Raw genomic sequence first — 21727 nt, forward strand, 5'->3', positions numbered from 1 at the left:
GAAAAGAACAAATGGAATTAGAAGAAACTCTAGACATGTGGACCCAGGTTTGTGTCATGACTTTTTCAATAGTTAAACATGAAATAAAAAGAGCGAGATAACTCACTTTATCAAGTTGCATTATGAATGCTATTGTAATGCATGCAATTTTGAGAACTTTATTGCTAAAGTCGTGAAAGTCTAAAGTGATTGCTCTTTTTCTGATTTCAAAGATAAGGTCAGCTGATTGTATTCTAATTTTTTTTCCTTGTGTTCTTAAGCAGTGCTTCAGTTCTATCTGATCAACAAAATGCCTCTGGGTTTTTGGTTAACATGACCCACCCTACTATACTTTGCAGTTTTAAAAGAAGTAACTAAGTGATGAAAAGCAGACAGTTGCTTATAAAGTTTAGGTTCTGATCTGCAAAGTTGTGGGTATTCTCAACTCTCCTAACTATAGTGGTGCTCAGTGCTTAGCTGTATTGAATATGGGATGCTCTTCTAAAAGGCATAAACAAATTGCAGTTTTATGTAGAATTTCAAAGTGATTTTATTCTTCCTGTTTATAGTAGATACTTTTGTGGAATCATGGCAGCAGCAGCCCTTACGAAAATTAAGTGCTTGCTTATACACTGTGTACTCAAGTGGGTGAACATTTCCTCTGGAGACCCATTATGTGTCTGTATAAAATACTCAATGGTTTTCAGTGTAACTGTGTCATATTTTTAGTGTCATGTTTTTATAGTAATTACATTTCTGTCCTTTAGGTTTCTTGTATAGTTTAATTACTGGAGATTTGTTATGCAGATATTATTTGGAATAAAACTAAGCTGTAGATTATTAAATATTTCTAGATACGGACACCTGAGAGTAGTTGGGAGTCAAACATGAAACAGGATGGCAACTCTATGCACCACATTACAGCCTGGCAGAACTAAGCACTTTTCAAAAAGTAGGAATGCTGGTTGTGCCACTAGCACTGCAGCTGCCTTGGCCCTGAAAGTCTAAATGTTGTAACTAGCTGAAGCAGACCACACCTTTCTTACTCACCTACCTTTGACATGTTTTGGAACACGTATCGTCACTTTGTTCCCTCTAGCAAAAAAAAAAATTGCTTCATGATACTCCTAAATTGTTCTTGCGTATTGTTGACTGAAGTCATTAAAGAAAAAAGAAAAAAATGAGCGCCCTGTAACTCTGAAAATTAATACAGTCAGAGGGGGAAATAACAAGAATATCAATTAAATAATGCAGAAGAGGATGAGAATACTTCTTCTAAGTGGGATTGTTTGAGTTCTTCCAATTTAGTGGTATTTGTTGCAGTGAAGTGTAATCTGTGCTTGCACAATAGTCCTTATAGGTCTGGATCTTTAAATATAGCTGTCTCATGTAGACTTCTAAAAGGTTGGGTAATATAGCTTTGAGAACTTTTTGAGTAAACTGGTGGTTTTACTTGCTGTTGAAGTCTGACGGAAGTATTTACATGATCTTCATATACAAGGATACTTTAAAATTAATTTTTATTGAAGACTAAGTACCATTCAAATCACCAGAGTCATTGAATTAAATAGATGTTTAAAAGCTATATGTAACCAATGCCTAAAATATGGTTGTGCTGCACCCCACCCTATCCATTTACCTACACAAAACAGTTCTTTGAGTGTTGGGATAGTCTTATTGAGTGAAGTTCTTGGTCCTTGTTACATTTTTGAAAGCCAGTAGCGATGCAGAACATTTGTGTTACGGTTAGGTCCCTTTATTAGAGAGATTGTTGCAGAAGACTGTCTTACAGGATTTCTTCTGACAGTATAATTTTTTAAAATAAATAGTAATAAAAAAGATACTACGTACTAATGTGCTCCGTACATATACTTAGTCAGTTTTCAAACTGAAGTGAGCTTTTTTATTTGCATTTTGTCAGCATATGCATTCTGAGTCCTGCTGTAACTTGGTAGAGATTTAAAGACATGTCTTTGGTAAACTCTTGGCATCTCTTTGGCATATTCTAAGTAATATTGCTCATCAGATTGCGCATTGCCTTGACAGACAGAAGATGCTACCCAGAGAGCAGCACTTGTAAGACATCAGTTGTTTCAGGCATACATACAGCATTGATCCTAAGAGCTGTTTGAGAACACTGGCATATAAATCTCTGGAAATCCTAGCACCATGGTGCTCTTTTTCACTGAGAGAGTGTCGTGGTTTAATCCCAGCCAGCAAGTAAGCACCACGCAGCCGCTCACTCACTCCCCCCCCCCACCCAGTGGGATGGGGGAGAAAATCGGGGAAAAAAAAGAAGCAAAACCCGTGGGTTGAGATAAGAACAGTTTAATAGAACAGAAAAGGAGAAACTAATAATGATAATGATAACACTAATAAAATGACAACAGCAATAATAAAAGGATTGGAATGTACAAATGATGCGCAGTGCAATTGCTCACCATCCTCCCGACCGGCACCCAGCTAGTCCCCGAGCGGCGATTCCCCGCCCCCACTCCCCAGTTCCTATACTAGATGGGACGTCCCATGGTATGGAATACCCTGTTGGCCAGTTTGGGTCAGGTGCCCTGGCTGTGTCCTGTGCCAACTTCTTGTGCCCCTCCAGCTTTCTTGCTGGCTGGGCATGAGAAGCTGAAAAATCCTTGATGTTAGTCTAAACACTACTAGCAGCAACTGAAAACGTCAGTGTTATCAACATTCTTCACATACTGAACTCAAAACATAGCACTGTACCAGCTACTAGGAAGACAGTTAACTCTATCCCAGCTGAAACTAGGACAGAGAGGTAGTCAAAGTCAGAGATAACATTTAAATTTTAATGTGCTGTCTTTTTTTAAAAAACAAAAGAAGTTTGCTGCCCAGACTGGTTTGTCTTTAGGAGGTTTAATATGCTGCCGCTACCTGTGTTGCATGTTATGGTGCTGAAGCATGGGTACTAGTTTAGGAAAGCAGGCATTTGCTGTGAATCAATAACCGGCACCTGCAGTGTCTAAATATTGATGGAGTTTGATATCAGCAGTAAATACAATTATTTTGGGTTGCAAGTATTTTAGCACAAACTTTTCAACATCATGTTCTGTCTTGTCTCTTTCTGTTGTCTGTCTTTGGCTATTTTAGTAAAGAATAATGAATGCAGGAGGCGTAGCGTAGTCAAGTTGATGCTTTGTGCTTCTCTTTTTATGCTTGTTAGAGCCAAATTCAACTTTTACTGACACAGCTTAGCCCTGAATGGTAAGTCATTTAAGTTGATGAGAAGTGAGTAGAAGGATGGTCTAAACAAAACAATGTGAGGATACTGGATTAAATTATCTCGTCTTCTGCTGATGAAGCTCATTGATGGAGGAACCTATCTAGCTGAAGTACCCTAAAAGCAATAAGTTGTTCATGGCTGTTTCATTTGTTGTTCTTTGAAGTTTGGTTAAAAGTTTTGACAGTGACAGTTTCCTCCTTGAGATTTGCTTTGTGCTGAATAAGAAGGAAGGGTAGAAGGAAAAGTGATTAATGGATGATGAGGCAGAGAAATTCCTGGGATACGAAACAGTCATGAGAAAAGAAATATGTGCAGAAACTGTACAAGTGAAGAACAAATTGAAAATAAAAAGAAAATACGACTTTGTCTTTTCTTTATGCTGTGCACTGTGACTTCAGCCTGTGGTCCAGTTGCAGACGGCCTCCTGAATTGGTCCAGGTACTAAGTTTTAGGGGAGACATGTTTTAGATAACCTTTCTTTGGATTAATCAGCAGATAATAAAAGCCATGGAGAGAATGAACCTGTAAATGCATACGCACCTATAAAGCCAGGAAAAATTGGTCTAGAGTTTGCATTTTACCATAGAACAACATGATACTGCTTAAATGTATTTGAGAAGTGATTTAGATTGGTATCGGTTTTTGCCTGGAATGGGCATATGGAGTGATAATTATATAACATGTTTTTCCTTGTGTAAGGAATGTCATGAAAACTTTCATGCATGTGTTTAATTTTAAGCATGTGATTCGCACTATTGACTTGAATGACAAATCTATATTCACAAGCATAAATTAACGCTTTGTATGTTTTCTTGAGAAGGATGATGCAATCTGATCAATGTTTTTAATAGAAGTAATTTTTATGTTATTTTAGTAAGAGCAAAAATTATTTTATTTCTCTTTCTCAGCTATTGGAATAATACAGTGTATGTTTGCTATATTTTTATTTTTTTAACTGTATAAAGAGTCTAAATGTGATAGATTTACAGCTTAGTGTTTTTAAAACTAGTTTTACCCTAAACAGTTCTCCTAATATAAACATTGGAAGTGTAATCTCTAAAAGTGTGAAAGTATATTTCATATCAGAAGGATAAACTTGGTAAAAATAGAACACTAGAAGCCTTATATTCAAGATTCATTGCAGATTAAACTCAAAATCTGATCTGTGAAAGAACGTCACTGAAAATGTTCTGACTTCTTACACTAGCTGTTTTCTTCATAAGCATGGATTAAAGCTTAGAAAACCTTAGTTCTGAACTGAGGGATAGAACCAACAGGTCTTTTCCCTTCAAAGAAAGTAAAATATTGACTTGGGTTCTTTTTGGGGGACACAATATTAACAAGTAATGTATGCAATGCAATAGCCTGGGCAAAGCTGTTTTTCAGCCTAGGAGTTCAAAGTTCAAATAGTAATTTTAAATAGAGGTATCTGTATTTCTGGTTGGTGTCTGGTCCATACTTGCTTTGTGAAGCAATCTTGTAATACTGATTTTACACAGATATAAAGAAAAGGATCTGAAGAGAATAATTGGGTTTATGGCCTGAAGTGTATATGTTTAAAAAAAAAAAAAAATCTGTGCAGGGAGAACTACAGCATTGGAGATATGTTTATTTAATTATACATAGTGGGAAATGAGCTACTGTGTGCTTCATATTTTGTTGAAATTGGATTGTGGAATGTTTAAACTAGCTTATGTCATTGTTACATGTGATTACTAAGCAGTGAAACAGTATTCAGATGTTTGTGTATTGTGGTAATGATTGCGTCTTGTCTTCACAGTAAAAATTAGGGGATAGTGTAATATTGGCAGTTTAAATTTCCTTTTCAGTTAAGAATGAGGTGTATTAGACTGTGAGATATTTCAACAAATTGACACAGTGTGCTCTGTGATATGCAAGTCTAACTCTGATTTCCATTTCAGTGCCATTCCAACCATATGCCCAGCCAAAAGCAAAATCTGGCCCAAATTCAAATGCTGGGATATCCCAACCTGCAGATAATTCTTTGCCAAGCATCTAGTTGTTAAAGATAAAACTACTGTCTTTAACTGAGAATTTGAAGCATGTCTCTCATTTTCTTGTCTTATGAACTATCAAGGCAAGTCCTTGGTAGTCCTGATTGACTGTTGGCTTTCTCGTTCAGCCCTGTATAGAGAATACCCAATTTCGTGGATAAGAAAAGATAACCTTGTGCAACATGAAGCCCAGTGCTGAAAAACTGGCATTCAGGAATTTATTTCTCCATTTCAGCAATGGGGGCAGCTACCTGTGATTCTGGCTGCATCTCTGTGGTCCATTACTAACTGACTGTCAATATCATTGCTGAGAACAAAAATTTATCTTGGTTTTAAGCCACAGAAAAAGGTCTACCAAAAATAAAAAGCCAATTAAGCAAGCCCCCAGGATTTAGTTTTCTCATGAGAAGTGAGGAGCCGACTGATGTCACTAATAGTATCTCTTTATTATGACTCTCTTCATCAAGGTGGATTAGACCAAGGTAGCATTTTTTCCTTTAGTAAAGGAGTTTCTGTGTATAGAATCAAGAAATACATCGATAGGTATTTTTCTGAGACATTCGGTAGTGTTAATTATATTTCCTGTCAATAAAACATAGGATTGAATAGCAATCCCCTCTAATAGGTCTTGTCTTTCCTTTCAGACTGAGTAGAGCAAATCATTACAGGCCATTTGTTTCTGCATCTTCCCTCAGGACCACGCTCAGAGTCCCACGGGCTTATTTCTTTCTCTGTTAAATATCTATGAAAAGCTTCTGGGGGAGTTGACTTCTGGGGGAGCATGAACTCAAGTACTAGAGTATACATAAGACATTCTTTTCAGCTTTAGGTACTGTTTACATTGAACATAACCATGTGTTTTAATGGCTGGTCAAAATGAATGTGTACGTGAAGGAGCAGCTGACTGTAAATTAAATCGGGGAAAGCCTGAAGGAATACTGGAGGAAAGAGAAATGTTTCACAAAACTTCCTCTAGCGAAGGAAGTTTGTTGTTTGACAAGTTCGAGGTCTTTCCCGCTGCTTACTGGTATGGGATAACCTAGTAAAGTTCATAGTAGTAAAACATCCATCACATCCTGTAACTGACCAGGAGACTTGGAGGCTTGCTGCATGCAGACTAACCAGAATGACCTGATTGTTTATGTCCTTTTGATTTAGTTTTTGCAACTTCCTATTATAGATAAAAATGCAGCCTATATGGCTTTAAAAAAAAAAGAGAGAGAGAAATTACTGTTTTAGAGACTTGAAGGAACTCAAATGTCTACTCCTCTTGGACATAAAGTGTGTCTAATAATTAACAATCATAGCAAAGTATATATAGTTTTGCGTGTTTTCCCTAGAGATAATTTTGTACTGTTTGCGGAGCATTAGATTTGCGAAGTAGCTAAAGACTTCTCTACGTGGTAATGTGTTAAGCTACAGAACCAAAACCGAGCTTTGATTATACATATATGTAACACATATGCTTAACTTTTGGGTGGGTTTTATTGAGTTGTGGATGCTTTTTCCTTGTCTACACAGGATCTAAACATGTTGTTCAAGGTGCATATAAAGTATACAGTGCCTGTCTCTAGCAATCTATGTGAACCAGGTGAATTGCAGGTATGAACTCGTCTAACAGGGCAGCTAGGAGCACGCTTGCTGCAGAAGGAAGACTCCTTAGCAGGATAAAGGCAATACTGCTTGCTGGCTTGCTGTATAATTCTGAATGTTCTGGAGTCCTTCAAGGACTTGGATTGCAGCTCTAACCTGACCAGCTCTTAGTATTGATAGATGTGTTTTAACATGTTTTACGTCATGTGGCTGGTACAGTGTTGGGGTTTGAGACCAGAGTCAGTGAATTCCTTTGCGGTCACCATGTTCTTAGGAGCAGTTACTGGGACAACTTCCAGGTGGACCTCAGCAACAGTGAATTTAGAGATACACCGAATTGTGTGACCTAATTTGTGAGATCAAATTAACTTATCTCACATTTATTAAAAATACATATTACATTCAGGATCCTAGCTTTTTTTTACTACCATGCTAATGCCGTGTGCTGAGCTATTGTTGTTTCCCAAAATAACAAATTCATCTTTGTTGTGATACAAGAAAGAACATGTCTAATATTTTGCACCAAGAAATTTTCCACTAATGCATTTCTGGAAGGCAAAGCAGAATTTTGTCTTCCAATGAAGCATTTCAAATGCAGTTTAATTAATTTTATTTGGGTTGTTATATTTTAAATTAAAATTATTTTTACATTCCTGTTGGGGAGAGGTATTTTGAAAGGTGCCTGTCCCTTTGGCATCTCAGCAGTGAGCTAACATTCAGAGAAGAACATAGCCTTTAGCCTTTTCTTTTAATTAAACATCAGAAGACCCAGATGCCAAAGGGTGAAATATATTTATTTTGTCAAACTCTTTCATCCTTGTCGGTTGGATTGCAAGATTAGTTTGTAGTTGAGTAATTTAGGCTCTTTTGTCTTACTGGATGTGTTTTTGGGACTGTCTCTGTATCTTGAGCAACTAACATTTTATTTTTCTCTTAGAGAAATAATGGTGTTTAACACATGCTTAGCATGTATTACCATAATTTTTAAGTTGAGGTACGTTAAAAATCCTACAATATCTTTTTTTTTTTTCCTGCATAAAAACACTCTCAGCATGGACTGTTCTAAGCAAAACGTCACTGTTTACAGATAACTACAAGGGAGTTGGCAGGCAGAAAGGAGAAAAAGATTAAGGTAAAAGTGAACAAAATGGGCTTACAAGTATGATCAATAAAACAAAAAATATACTGTTTTGTGTTTTATGTACACAAAAAATTAGTACAGCACTTAAAAAAACCAAAGAAGGCATGTGCAGAAATCATATGGTGCAAAGTTGCCTTTAGTTATCACAGCAAGAAGGGAATTATGTAGCATTTTGCTAAAGTTTGTTGGGACTTAGAAATCTTGTATTCATCTTCAAGAGGAGAATTGCATTTACCCATCTATTTTCAGATCTGTTTTAAATCTTCAGGGTACCGTCATTCTCAGAAGGCAAACCAAAGACAATAAGGCAATGAATGATTAAAAATAGTCAAAAGTTACTGAATTTTAACAGTACTCTAAAGCATATGGTTTCTTTTTTTGTGGCTCACTCATTTAACTAAATCAGTATTTGATCACTACTTCAAAGTAATTCTCACACAAAGAATTTGGGAAACATTGTAAAACTGAAAGCAGCCATCCCATGGGAGAAAAAAGACTGCTGAAAATTCACAGAAGAAAAGCTCCCAGAACTGCCTCTGCCTTCTGCCTGAGGAAAGTTTTACAGCTTGGTAGAAGGGGCCAGAGGGAAGAGCCTGAGAAACTGATGCTGCTTTTCAGGAGAGTGTTTTATCTGCTCACCTCTTTGAGCTTCCTAGGGAAGACAACAATGAGGCTGAGTTAGGCTGCAGGCCAATCTATCCCAGGATCCCTTCTTCAACAGTAGCCAATTAAATGGATGCTTAAGGATAGAATATGGGGTAAGATATTGTGGTAACTTCCCCCAGTACCTTGTGTTTTTGTTTCTTAGGTCTTAATTTTTCTTCCACATATTTTCATTGCACTTCTTGAACCAACCTAAATTCTTGGTTTTCACAACATCCTTTAACTGTTACTTTCATAATTAGTTGTGTGAATAAAGTACTTCTTTTTGTTTTAAACCTGCTGCCTATTTTTTTGACACCTCCTATTTTTTGAATCAAGAAAGTGAATAATAAATAAAGAAATAATGAATACTTTTTCTCTGCTTATTGTCTCTGTGCCACTCTTGAATTGTCTCTGGCATATCCCCTTCAGTCATCTCTATTCTAACCTGAAGAGCCATTATCTGCTTAATTCTTGACACAGAAGCTTTTCTGTATGTCTGACCATCCTGTTTGCTTGTCTGCATGCTTCTAGGTTCAAGAGTGGTGGTTCTTTCTATTTCTGTGGTCTGCTCCAAGAAATTTCTTAGTATTCATACATAGCAGAATTAGATTATGATCTTAAAGAACTGATTTTAAAGAATAGTTAGCAATTACTCTGAGAACTGTTGTCTATGTGATGGTAGCTGTTTTAGAGTCCATGATTAGGCATGAATATTCAACCCATATGTTACTTTGTATTTTTTAAGTTACATTTTACATGAAGTTATGACCAAATGGCCTCCAAAGGTTCTTCCAGACAACTTTATTCCGTGATTTGTAATCCTGTTGTACAGGCACTTCAGTTCATGAAATCTTCCTTCAATTCTTTGCAAGTAGTGTTCTTTTTAAAGAAATAATTTTGCACCTTCTACAAGGTTTAATCCACTTTTACTCCCATTTCAATACTGCTTATTAATTTTTGACCAATGGATGTCCAAGCATGGATTCCTTTGGGTGACCCTTTTGGAAACCAGCTTCTATTTGAAAAGATGTTACTGTTTCAACATTTTACTTCCTGTCCTTTTGCTGCTTATTTATCTGGGGGGAGCTTTGCCTCTCATATTGTGAAAACTAGAAGAGAGCCTCATAGTGAGTCCTGTTAAAATTATTTTGCTAATCTGTATTAATATATAATCTTGATACTCATGTTCATTGTCTACTTCAAAAAAACTCTAAACAATATCCCCTGATTTTCCTTTAAAAAGTATTTTTAGTCTTTATATTATATTTATCCATATATTTGCAAATTTTGATTTGATAGTAGGCTTTACCAGTCTGCCTTGTACAAATATCAGATATCCGTGTTGGGACATCTGTTGATTATAACGGAGTTGCTTTAAAGCATTGCTTTCACACTTAACCTCTTATTTCTATGGTACTGAGGCTGTTTTAAGAAATAGGTTGCAGATCACAATTAAACTGCTCAGCAATTTCATATTTGAATTTATTTAGTACTTAGTCTTTCCAAGTAGTGACAGTATAAAAATTGATGTGATTGATTTTGCAGTAGAATCAATTCATTCAACCCACTTGTTTTAACCCTTTGATGTGGTTTATCCAGGAAAAAAGGTCAGGTATCTTTATAAGGGATTTAGAGAAAGCACTTGAGTTCAGCCCCCATTGCTGCTCTTGCTGACCTGCAAATAAATAGAAGACATGTTCAGTCTTGCACGTTTCGGAACTTGCATTTCTTTAGCTTTAGTGTGTAACAGGGAATTAAATCGTAACTTCATTATCTGATATCTTGAAAACATGCCTCAGTTCCACTAACTTTAGAGGATATTCTTTAACCAGCGCATTTGGAGCAGATGTGGGGAGAGGAGAGAGCGTGAGGCACTATATCTTTTAGTTTAGATGATAAAGCAGCATGTTTATGGTTCTTGGATTTTTTCCTTAATTGGGTTTGACAGCAATAAATTGCATGAAATATGATACAACAACAAAAGCTGCATGTATGGATCATAGCTTTCCTTCCAGAATAGCATCTCACCCCTGGCATTAGCAGTCATCTTGCAACTAGCAGTAATCATTTTAGTACAGTGGAATTCACTTAATGCCCCTACGTCTTCTACAATTTAAACGTGGGTTTTTTTCTTGGGGGGTATGTGTGTGTGTAGTTATTTTTCCCTGTAAGACTCTACAGGTTGCCCTATAGTTTTCCCCTTCTTCCTTTTTTGCCTGATTGTGGGGAGAAGAGAGGATAAATAAAGAGAAAAGCTCAAAAGGAAAAGAGTATGAGACTTAATGATGGAGACTTAAGTCTCTGGCTGTTCTCGTGCATTGTGGGCTGGTTTTGTTATTTGTCCGTTTCTGGTGGTATTGATTTAAGTCCCGTAATTGTACTTTGCTCTGCACATGGCTCAGGCATCTGAGAAACTTTTGAATGGTCAAGTAATCTTAAAGAGCTGATGCTGGGATTTAAGTATGTAAGTGGTATTCTTTGTCAGGGCAGTATTTTTGGGAGAAACAACCAACTCTGGGTGTTCTGCTAGTGTCAGTTTGATCTCTGGTGATTCTTTGATGTGACTACAGGCTGTTGCCACAAGGTGTGGTGCGTTTTCCTACTCAGCTGTTCCCTCGCTGCCCTTTCTTTTGAATCTAATGATTGTCTGGTCACAGAGCTAAGTCACTTCAATGAGAGAATGGAAAACTCTCATTGGGAGAATGGGAAAATGGGAGGCAGTGGCAGCGATGGGGAAATAAGTGATTTTCTTTCTCATTGGGTTGGTGAACCAGCTCAGTCCTGAGGCTGCACAGTTAGTGGGGGTGCAACAGAATACACTCATCCTCGGTTAGACGTAACTTCAACTCATATCCTTTATTGCTTTCAGGTATGGTTTATGTCCTAATGAATTACCCATTGTTTGCTGGAGTACACATTCAGACTGGACACAGAAAATAGAAGGAGAACCTTCACTATTGGGAAGAAGAATATACGAAGATTTTCTTGGGGGGAGGGAAAGAAACAAAAAGGCTTTAAGATGGAGCCTGATTATTATGGCAAGACTGACATCTTGAGAGGGGACTGGATTTGATTCCCATCTTTATTGCCTATGATAATTTACCAATAACCTCTTGATTTTGCAACAAAGATCAAGTGATCATGGATGATTTTATTGTATATTTTCATTTTTATTTTTAAAACAACACCCTTTTACTGCTTATTATTTATTCACCATGTGATCCATCTTCAAGTTAAGGACTTATTTATATGTAAACACAGAAAATTAAGTGATTCAATTTTTTAAACAATTTTTAAAACTAGTACTAAAAATTGAAAATATTTTTCTTTGATAAAAAGGGAGGGAGTTTGCAGAAGCTTTAGTGCATCAGAGTAGTAAATAATTTTTGATACACCAGTTCTGCTAGAAAAGAAAGGGTAACTTCTAAATGAAGACAGTGAGACCACATAATATGTAAGAGATATATATTTTTATACTCAGTGGATACTTAAAATGTGGTCTGAATGTCTGTGTATAGGTATGTCAACTGAATGAGGCTAGGGATACTACAAATTTGTGGAAAAGCTGGAGGTATCACAAAATACTATGCCTTTTGGATGTCTTAGAAGTTATTTTCATAGATTGCCAATGCTTTAAATTTGCAAAGTAGTGGCATAAAACCAAAATCACAAGTGTATGTTATTTAGGGATAAACAATTTTAACTACATTGCGGTAACAGCGAAATACGTACTTATCCTTTTATACTTTTAAAACACAAATATTTTGTAAGGAAAGCAAGTCTTGTGCTCTTTTCCCAAAGAAAAAAAAATATTCACTGTAACCTGTACAAACCAGAAATCAGTAGGCATACTTTTTGAAAGCAAGTTTGTTTCAGCCAAAGCAACAGTGTTTTTTCATTGCTTAACATAATGCCATAATTCTTGGCAACATTCATCTACAGATGCTTCCATGCAAAGAAGGTCTATATAGCCTGAAATTTGTTTGCATTTAGATTAAGAACTGTCAGTTAAGAAGTAAAAGAGGTATCTGCCATAATCAGGGTAGAGGCCACAGAAAAGAAAAATTGCTGAAAGAGGAAGATCACAAGAGTGTTTAACTTGAAAAGCTGAAGGATTATGTAGCAGTATGAAGAGGGTGTGTGCAGGTAAGATTATTCTGTCATTTGCTGGAACCTGTCTGCTTTGCCAGGCATCAGCCACTTCCCCTTCATGTTATGTAATAATTGAAAACTCCTCTATTGCCAGAGACTTTATTTCTTGTATGTAGCAGAAATGGAGAGTGAAGTCTGTTACCGAAGAGGCAGATGCTATTAGTCAATACTGAGCACAAAAGAAATTGTGTGAAAGATAATTTAATTTTCATTTTTGCAATGTTTGATGAATGAAATCAGCCCATTTTCAACAATGGATGTTTTTAAATTGTGAGACCTGTGAAAGATTCTAGGTGGCATAGGTGTGTGTTTTCATGGGTTACCATCTTGCTGGCCATGATTATTATTTTAGTGTACAGTATCTGTACACTGAAGTGTACAGTGTGTTCAGCAGGATGACTAAAACCATTTATGCTGAATAGACTTGTTGAAAGGTAGGGCTGCTTCCTGTCATGCCATGCTTTTGGGCACACTGCAGGTGAGATTTGACAAACATATTCTTACTGCAGTATATTTATTTTTTAGAAGGGACAAAGCTTATGTTTGTTTATATGTAATTGACCAAGTTCTTGTCAAAATTATTCAATCTGTGAATGCTCAACGACAGAAAACTATTTAGGTCCTGTATAAGATTCATGAGATTTCACAGTATTAAATTCAGTTTCCAAAGTGGGGCTTTTGTTCTCAAGCCTTTTTCCTCTTACTGCTTGCTGCAGAATCATCCCTGGGCAGGCAGAAGGTAGTATTAAAAATATAGCTCAGAGTAATTACTTCTGTGGAATAATGGATTTGTATTTTCCAAGATTTGTCCATGTTTTTCAGAGTCTTTTGCTGCACATAATCTACTACTGTCTGGACACACCTTCATAGCTCATCTATAGTATCTGCCCAATGTAAGTTGCTAGCTCCTCAGGGCAGGTACTTGTTTGAACAAATACACATTTTAGAATGCCATGCCTGTCTATGGCACCACATTAAAAGATGTGGTAATTAACACTGGTTAATTTTCATACCTTGTGCTTTTATAAAAAACAACACCTTGTGTAACACACTTTTTAATACATATGCCAAAACTGTAGTTTGCTCAATTTTAAAGAAAATAATGAAGCTTCTTAATTTTGAGGCAACATTATTTTTAAAATTTATGTCCCCAATTCACCTACTACACTACATTGAAATGATGAATTTCATTACTTGGTCAAAACAAATGAAAACTGTATTTTTGAAACCTGATTATTCTTTATTGTTTAGTCACATGATAAGACATTTAGCACTCAGCCATTTCTAATGTTTGTTTAAAGTGCTGAGATTCTTCTCAATCTAGACAATTCCAAAAAACCCTTGATCTCACAAAGACAGCTGCCTGTGTCACTGCAAGTAAGGACTAGTTGCCTGAATAAGCATTTGAAGTTAAATTGTACAAAACACAAGAGCTTGTCCTTAACACTTGTTTGGAGGAAGACATGCTATGAAAAGGAAACCAAGGTCTGTCAGCGAAAGTAGAATAAGTTTTCACTCTAATTTATCACAAAATATATGTGGCTATGACCATTATAAAGTCAGTGACCTTCCTAGCTCTATTCTGCTTTCTTTCAGTGCAGTCCTGGAGAGAGCCCTCTTTTTTGAGAGAGGACAAACTGCAGACATCAAAGTTTTAAATGCTGAGTACCTGGTTTTGAGTATAAATAATACAACATGATGTTGGAATTGCACATGAAATTTCTGTGATTTTAAACATGCTTTCTTGCATTTGCAATCCACAGTTATCCATCTAGGGCATGTCCAGGTTTTCTAAATTAATGTGCTAAAGTTTCTTTGTCAAGCTTAAAAAAAATTTTAAAAAGATTTGACAAGTGCAGCTGGAGCTAGTGGTACTTGAGCTTTCTAGTACTTCATACTTGACTTTCTGAAAATAGGATCCTTTATTGCCGCAGTTACATATGGATGTACAAAACCAAATGTATGTATTTTAAAAGAAGACTGAATGTTTGAATGATGCCTAGACAGCTTCTGACAATGTTTGCTGTGCAAACAGGAATGGGTTGGCATTTGTCTGTCAGTAGATTCTTTCTGCAGGTACTTAACTAGTTTTCAGACTGCTTTTGGTCTGTTGTAACATTTTGTCCCCCAACTTCCCCAAATCTTCACAGTTTCTTTTCCTTCTGTTCTGTTTTGAGAAACAAAAAAGAAATTTAAACCTGAGGATTGAATCTGTGAGAGTTGTGAGCAGAACCACTATAAGACACAAATGGTCATTGGTCATCTAAATAGTGATAGGTTCATTCGTTTCCCAAAGGGCAGCGCTTATGCCTTTCTCAATTTTAAAAAACATGGCTGTTCAGAAACATTTCTGCAGTGCCTGTTTTTTCTTGCACAGAGGCAACAAGCTTCCAGATTCCTTAAAATGAATGTCACGATGTGCCAAATGTCCCTGCTTAGGAGTTAAGTAAGAAAATGCCTTCTGTTGGAGTTATTTTTCTAAATAAAAAAATCAATTCTGAAACTTCAGTTGGATTCTGCATTTTCTTAGCTAAATTGCTTATTTCTGATCAAAATAAATGCTAGCTGTATTTATAGGAGCACTAAGCTAAGCATAAAGTTTGGCCTTGACTTGGAAGACCTGGTAAAAAGCTGTTACTGAGATGGTACTGTCCACCTCAGTGAGTGTCCATGTTCCCATGCTGCTGATTTTGCTAATTTATGTTGTCACTAAGTATAGAGAGTTATCCTCAAATATCTTTGCTGAAAAAACATTTGAGCTAAGTCAAATACTGATATTCAGAGCAGGGAAAGATGTCCGTTTGTCTATGCATGGTTCTTTAAGCAAAACAAACTACTGTAAAAAAAAAAAACCCCAAACAGCCTATGTAGAAATATTTCAGAAGTCACACAGTTTCAAAAATGCAACCATATAAATTGAATAACATAGCTGACTTGTTTATTTTCCTTATAATGAATTCCTGCTATGATCTGCAATGTAGTTACAAGTTTTGCATGGATCTTAACTGGAAAATGGAGATACAGCTACTTAAAAGGGGGCTTTTTGCTAATGATCAGGTCTACAAATCCTGAAGAAGCCAAAGGACTTCCTGAGTTGTGGTGTTTTTCTGTTTCTGATAACAAGTTGTTGATCAGACTGTGCAGACAGATTTTTCCTCCCACACATCTTCATTTTAGTTGATGATTGACCATTTTTGCAGAGGTGTCTGCCAAGAATACAGCTTATATATGCCGCATTAAAAAGAAATGGTGGAAAAATTGAGTCTTTGAATAATTACAGAAGATTTGACAGGTAGTAAAGGACTGGAGGAAACCCCAAATGCTGCTTCCAGAAGGTTTTAAGGAGGTACAATGGTAGGAACAGTTGAGGGAGGACAGTCACAGAATGCAGGGCTAGGGCTGTAAAAAAGAAAATAACTTCTTCAGTAGTTTTATTTGTCCTGTAGGATGACAGTCTTTAAGTCTTCTGTTTCTGTGGAAGTGGAAGAGAAACATGAATGTTTACCAGATGTTTGGAGTGCATTACAAATTTGTCATCTGAATTATGAGATAGTGAAGATTTTTTTTTTTTTTTTTTTTTTTTTTTTTTTTTTGGTGCTTGTGAGTTCTCTGTTCATGGAAGAAAGCTCTGCCAGGGCTGCTCTACTTGTATAACTATATAAGAAGAACCTTAAACAGTTAGTTGAGTAAGGCTTATGGTAACTGTTAAATGTTTTAATAATCAGCCTTCTGAAGTTTTTTGACTTAAAATTGAGTCAAGCAGCAACTCAGGGGTTGTGGTTAGTCATGTGAAAAATATTGAGACTTTATTGAAGAGTACTCAAAGACAAAATGGCTAAAGAGAAGACAGACAAGTGAAATACTCAAAGCTGATTTTTAGGCACTGTCAGCATTTCAGTCATATTGCCTGAATGTAAGGCTTATAAGCAATATCTAAAATTAGAACTTTTAATTATGATGACATACAAAAATAATGACTTAAGACTGGGAGAATTAAAAGTTCAATTAAAATATCTTCTTTGAGGTATGTCTATGTACTTATTCATTGTATTAATTTTGTCCAATAGTAATTATTTAAATCGTTCCCGCTCTGAAGAGTGCACTTAAAAGACTATGCTGGCATGTTCCATGTATGTGAGTACTGTTCTGTAATTTGTGTCATAAGCACTCAGCCTAAAGTTAAAAAAACCCCCAAAAAACCCACCTATTTTCTTTTGCGTCATTAATAGACAGCCCCAGAAACTGAATGTAAGTATTTTTTTGTAAATTATGTAGGGTTGCTTTTCTCCTGTCTCCTCACCAGCTGAGAAGTCCTTCTAGACAAGTTTTGCCTTTGGCAGTAACTGTACAAAGCTATTGACTTCCACTGGTTGTGGAGATAGATGGCACTGATTAGGAATTAAGAAGCAGCTCTCTTGATAAATGCAAGAGAGGAGAATCCAGTTTACCGTTAAGTCTGCAACAAAATGATTAGGAACAGGAATTTTAAACAGCTGAAGCTAGCAGAGCTGATTTGAAGAACATACAGAGAATGCCAAAGGACTGTGTTTTCATGTAGTCCATGCTCAGAATAGGGCTTCCCTTTAACTAGCTTTTAATAATATTAGTATTGGACCGAGATATTGCCAAAAAAGGTGGCAAAAGCTGATGTTTTTTGTCATGGATGCTCATATTGTGGGTATAACTGTCCACTTGCTATTCACACTGCTGTCCTTACCATTTGTTTCCCTCTTTCTTTTTTTATCATAACTCCTTGTTACTTTATTATCTGCAGTTATGCTTCTTGATCTGAAACCTTCACGGTCTAACTTTACTTACTGTTCTGTAAATACTAATTTTGTATTTCTTCACTTTTATTTAAATACAGTGTCTCCTTTACCTGTGTGTCTTTAGTTTGTGATGTTGAAATGATTCATGATGCTCTGGGTCACTGTTCAGACATTTACTCCAATGAGACAATGAGATACTGTTGTGGGTTACTTTGCCCTCATTTCCTGGTTGGAGGGTGAAGATGGCTGGAGATACACTTGCTCTGAGATTTGAGATGGAGTGTTTCTTCTGGTCTTTGCTATGGAAGGCTTATCAATCACTAAATGTCAGTCTGTTCCTCAGCAGAGCTGCATTTCCTATTTTTGTAGCTACAAAAATATAAACCAAAAAGGTTTAAAGCAAGTTCAGAGTCTCCAAACAGACACCCAAACCTCTCTTTTGGTCAAAGGAAGGACAGAATTAGTGAGACTTCATGTCATTTCCTATAGGAGAGGCTTATGTCATTGTGTTGAGATTCTGGAAACATTAAGATGTGGCCTTGTCAGATAGTCTAAAATTCTGTTTCAGATTCAAAGCCTCGTGGAAGTCAGGAGGCTTTCTTCCATTACATTAGTGGGTTTTGGATCAGGTTATAAATATTTTTTGACTGGGCTGTATTTTCCTGAGAGAAAAAGAAAGTCATCCTTCAAGACTCATGTTACCTAGGAATGGATGTTTAATGCAGACAAAGCTGTTTTACATCTTTGTGCTAATAGTATATAGTATATCCACAAATTCACCTTTGAACCGTGGTCTTCTATACTCTATGTCATTATCCTGTATGTTAAAATGATCCCTGCCCAAAGTGTAAACCATGTTCTGTATGGCTTGGAAGTAACAGATGCTGGAATCAATTTTGACAGATAGAGGTCATCATAGGGCATGCATTATGCATGTTGTTAGCAAAAAATAACATTTTTGAATCTCAGCATGAAACTCTGAGGGTCATTCAGTGCTGTTCATAAAGGCAGAGCTGCTGTAAGGAATACAAGTAGTTTGTTTATACTTTCTCATCATTTCATATATAATGGGTATTCTAATTTACTATGTACTATGTTAATTCTAAAATGTAACCTTCTTCCTTGACTTGTAACTATGAGTTTAAATACTCAAATTTGTGGTATGGTTTATGAAAGGTTTTATTTTTCTATAACATAGCTGAATTGGTACTTCGTAAACGCTGACTCTAGCACACTTTCTGCTTTTCTCATGAGCTACAATTTAGATTATCAATTTGTGTTAGGTCTGTGACCCAGAGCTTGGCTATGAAGACTTTTCTAGGAATCTGGGGTTTTTCCTGGTTTCCGAGTGAAGTAAATTTCATCTATTTATTGGTGGAATAACTGGATCAGTTTGCTTTTTGATTTCAAGGTTGGAAACTGCAGGCCTGGTTTTGCATCTTTAAATTAGAAAGTTTCCTGACAAAACTTTCAGTCATGTGGAAATCTGACCTCATAGAAGCCAATGGGATTTTTAACATTAATTATAGTAATGCATGGCTGAATCCTGACCTTGTCCTGTGTGTTCAAATTTTATCTGCTTGTAAACATACTCATGAACAACATTTTTGTGCTGGTTATGTTTCCAGAAGCTTTCTGGAGTTGTCAGATCCTCTCAGTACTGCAGCTATGTACATCACAATGGCAGTGTCTCTAATGCTTATCATATTTCACATTTCAGTCATTAATGCGTAATGTTTCTATACTGTTTCTATCACAAATAATCCATAATTACACTTTAAACATTTCAGGACTCTGTAACATACTGCTTTTTCTTGTCTGCATTATTATACTACAGCAAATACTCAGGATTCTTAATGAGTATATTTGTGATGAATCCCTGTGCCAATTAAGAATGAAATTTCAAGATAGACAAGGAAAATACTCTACATCTTGTCTGTCTGAACTTCAGTAAAGCAGGTGGTATACTGCCTCAGAAGAATTGATCCGTTATGAGAAGAGTCTAAAAGAACTTGGCTCATTTAGCCTAGCAAAATGGAGGTTAAAAGGGGTATGATTGCTCTCTATAACTATGTTATGAAAATAAATGCAGACAAGGAAAAGAACTATTCAGACTGCCTCCTCTAGATGGATGTAAGTTGGCCATGAACTACTTTACACTGGAAAGTAGAAGATTCTAAATGCTCAGGGAGTAAAGTTCTAAAACGAACAGTAGAAACAAATTAGTTTTAGGATAAGCTTGCTAAACAGCTGAAAGATTGTTTGAGCTGCTTCCTGTGATAATGATGGGACTTGATCCATCACACTCCAGTGTACTTTGTATAGGTTTAGGATGTGAAGGGCTGACCAAATTCTATCCAATTAAATGTACACCATCTCAATGTTAATCTGCTAAACTGTTTCTGAGCTACTATCATCAAATCTGTAATTATATGGTGAAAAGAAAGTTGAGTATTCTGTTTGGAGGTCTTTGAATGTTTACCTCAATTTAGTAACTTTTCTGTACCCCATTTATTTCTTCTGTGCTTAATGGTGATATAAGGGAAGTTCTGCGAGAAGAACATTTATCCATGGAAAAATAGCTATTCCAGAATAATATGTGCTTGTTTCTGATTGATTGATTCAAAGATTTCATTTAGTCTTTTGTTCCTGGAAAAACTGATTTTTCAAAAATGTTTAAAATCATGTAACAGGGACGGGTCCTTTTGATGATATTTTCATACAACAAGTAGAACACATTAGTTGTACATTCACTGCTTTTATATCTTTGATCAATACAGGCTGTTTATGCATGTCTGGTATTGGTGATACTGAAATGAATATATTCTCTGTGACTCAGACACTCCTGTTGTTGGAGAGCGAATTTACTTTCAGTTGTTATACTTCAAGGTACAAAGTACTTTCCAGAATCTGAGTCAAGCCTAACATGTGCTTAAAGAATTAGCACCAGAAAATAATTTCACTTGTTTATACGTGCATCTTTGATCAGCGGCCTTGAAGCTAGGACATAGTATCATTCCTAAAGTGGGTGAATGAAAGTAATACAGTAAATAATGAAATCACAATGTTCTTCTGTATTATTGCCATGTATGGGAATCCTGGCATATAGCCATGTATCCCTGTTATTCCAGATACTGGTTTATGAGGTCTGGTGATAGTGCGTATGCGTTACACTGGGCAGTGTGTGTTCCTAGCGAAGACAACACTGAGCACAAAGAACTCCTAAGTAGACCAAAGACAACAGTTGGATAAAAGTAGGTAGTAAAATTGCAGTAGAAGAATAAGATTTGTTGGTCACCATAGTAGAGAGCAGCTGTAGCACATCAATGCTGTAGTTGTCACAGTTTCTGTAGGCGTTATGGCAAAGAAGTTTTAAGGAGGGATCTGAAGCAAGGTAATAAAGTCTGTTAAGACCCTAACCTGTTAGTCTGTTTTAAATGAACAGGATTATTTCTAGTGATGTGAAGAGGTGTTAGATCAAATCTTCCAACATTGTATCTGCCAATGGAATTTTATAATCAAAATTGCTGTGGATTTTTACAGAATTAAGCATATTGAATTATACACAAGTTTTCTAGGCATGACATGTTTTAACATGATTAATTCTGTGTTAACTTTTGAATAATTCTGCTAGTTGGCACAGCGTGGTTTTTTTGCTCATGTTCTCTTAGCCTGGTTTTCAGAGATGCCAATAATCATAATTACCAGTGAAATAGCAATAAGTAGTCATTTTACGTGTGTCTGTGATTATTAATGTCAGCAATATAGTATCTTTACAAAAAACCAGGATTTGCACTGAAAAGTGCATGAGAGTATTTCTTGATTATCTTCTGATGAGATCAATGCAAAGGTAGTGTTTCAAGTATATTGTATGTGCACACTAAAAATGTGATAAACTAAATCACCTGATACAAGGTTTCATAACATGAATAATTTTTTGCGCATTTGTTTCAACTTCCACATATCTCTCCGAGATGAGTGCATGCTTACAGCTTGTTTATCACATATGCAGAGCTATCATTTATAGTGTGATGAGGGAGTTCCCTTGCATTAGGACAAAGTTGTCAGCTTTGAATAGATACTTGTATGCAGCATTGCTTCTGTTTGCCATGCAATAGATGCAACATTTCTTGATGCTGAATCAATATTTGAAAGCATGACAGTCTTCAGTTGAGAGATAAAG

General features: G+C 36.2%; 1 protein-coding gene across 4 annotated transcripts in view; it reads left to right on the plus strand.

Annotated features, from left to right (window-relative positions):
• Positions 1–21727, plus strand: part of VAV3 (vav guanine nucleotide exchange factor 3) — a 184368-nt gene that overhangs the window by 119772 nt on the left and 42869 nt on the right. For 3 of the 4 annotated variants that reach the window (XM_030032568.2, XM_030032571.2, XM_030032569.2), the window contains exon 19: positions 2–47. The exons of the other annotated variant lie outside the window; for it this stretch is intronic. In XM_030032568.2, the coding sequence (XP_029888428.1) occupies positions 2–47 (46 nt within the window). The remainder of the gene's footprint in view (position 1; positions 48–21727) is intronic. 4 annotated transcript variants of the gene reach the window in all.

The sequence above is a fragment of the Aquila chrysaetos genome, chromosome 12, assembly GCF_900496995.4.
Source record: "Aquila chrysaetos chrysaetos chromosome 12, bAquChr1.4, whole genome shotgun sequence".
Taxonomy (NCBI): Eukaryota; Metazoa; Chordata; class Aves; order Accipitriformes; family Accipitridae; genus Aquila; species Aquila chrysaetos.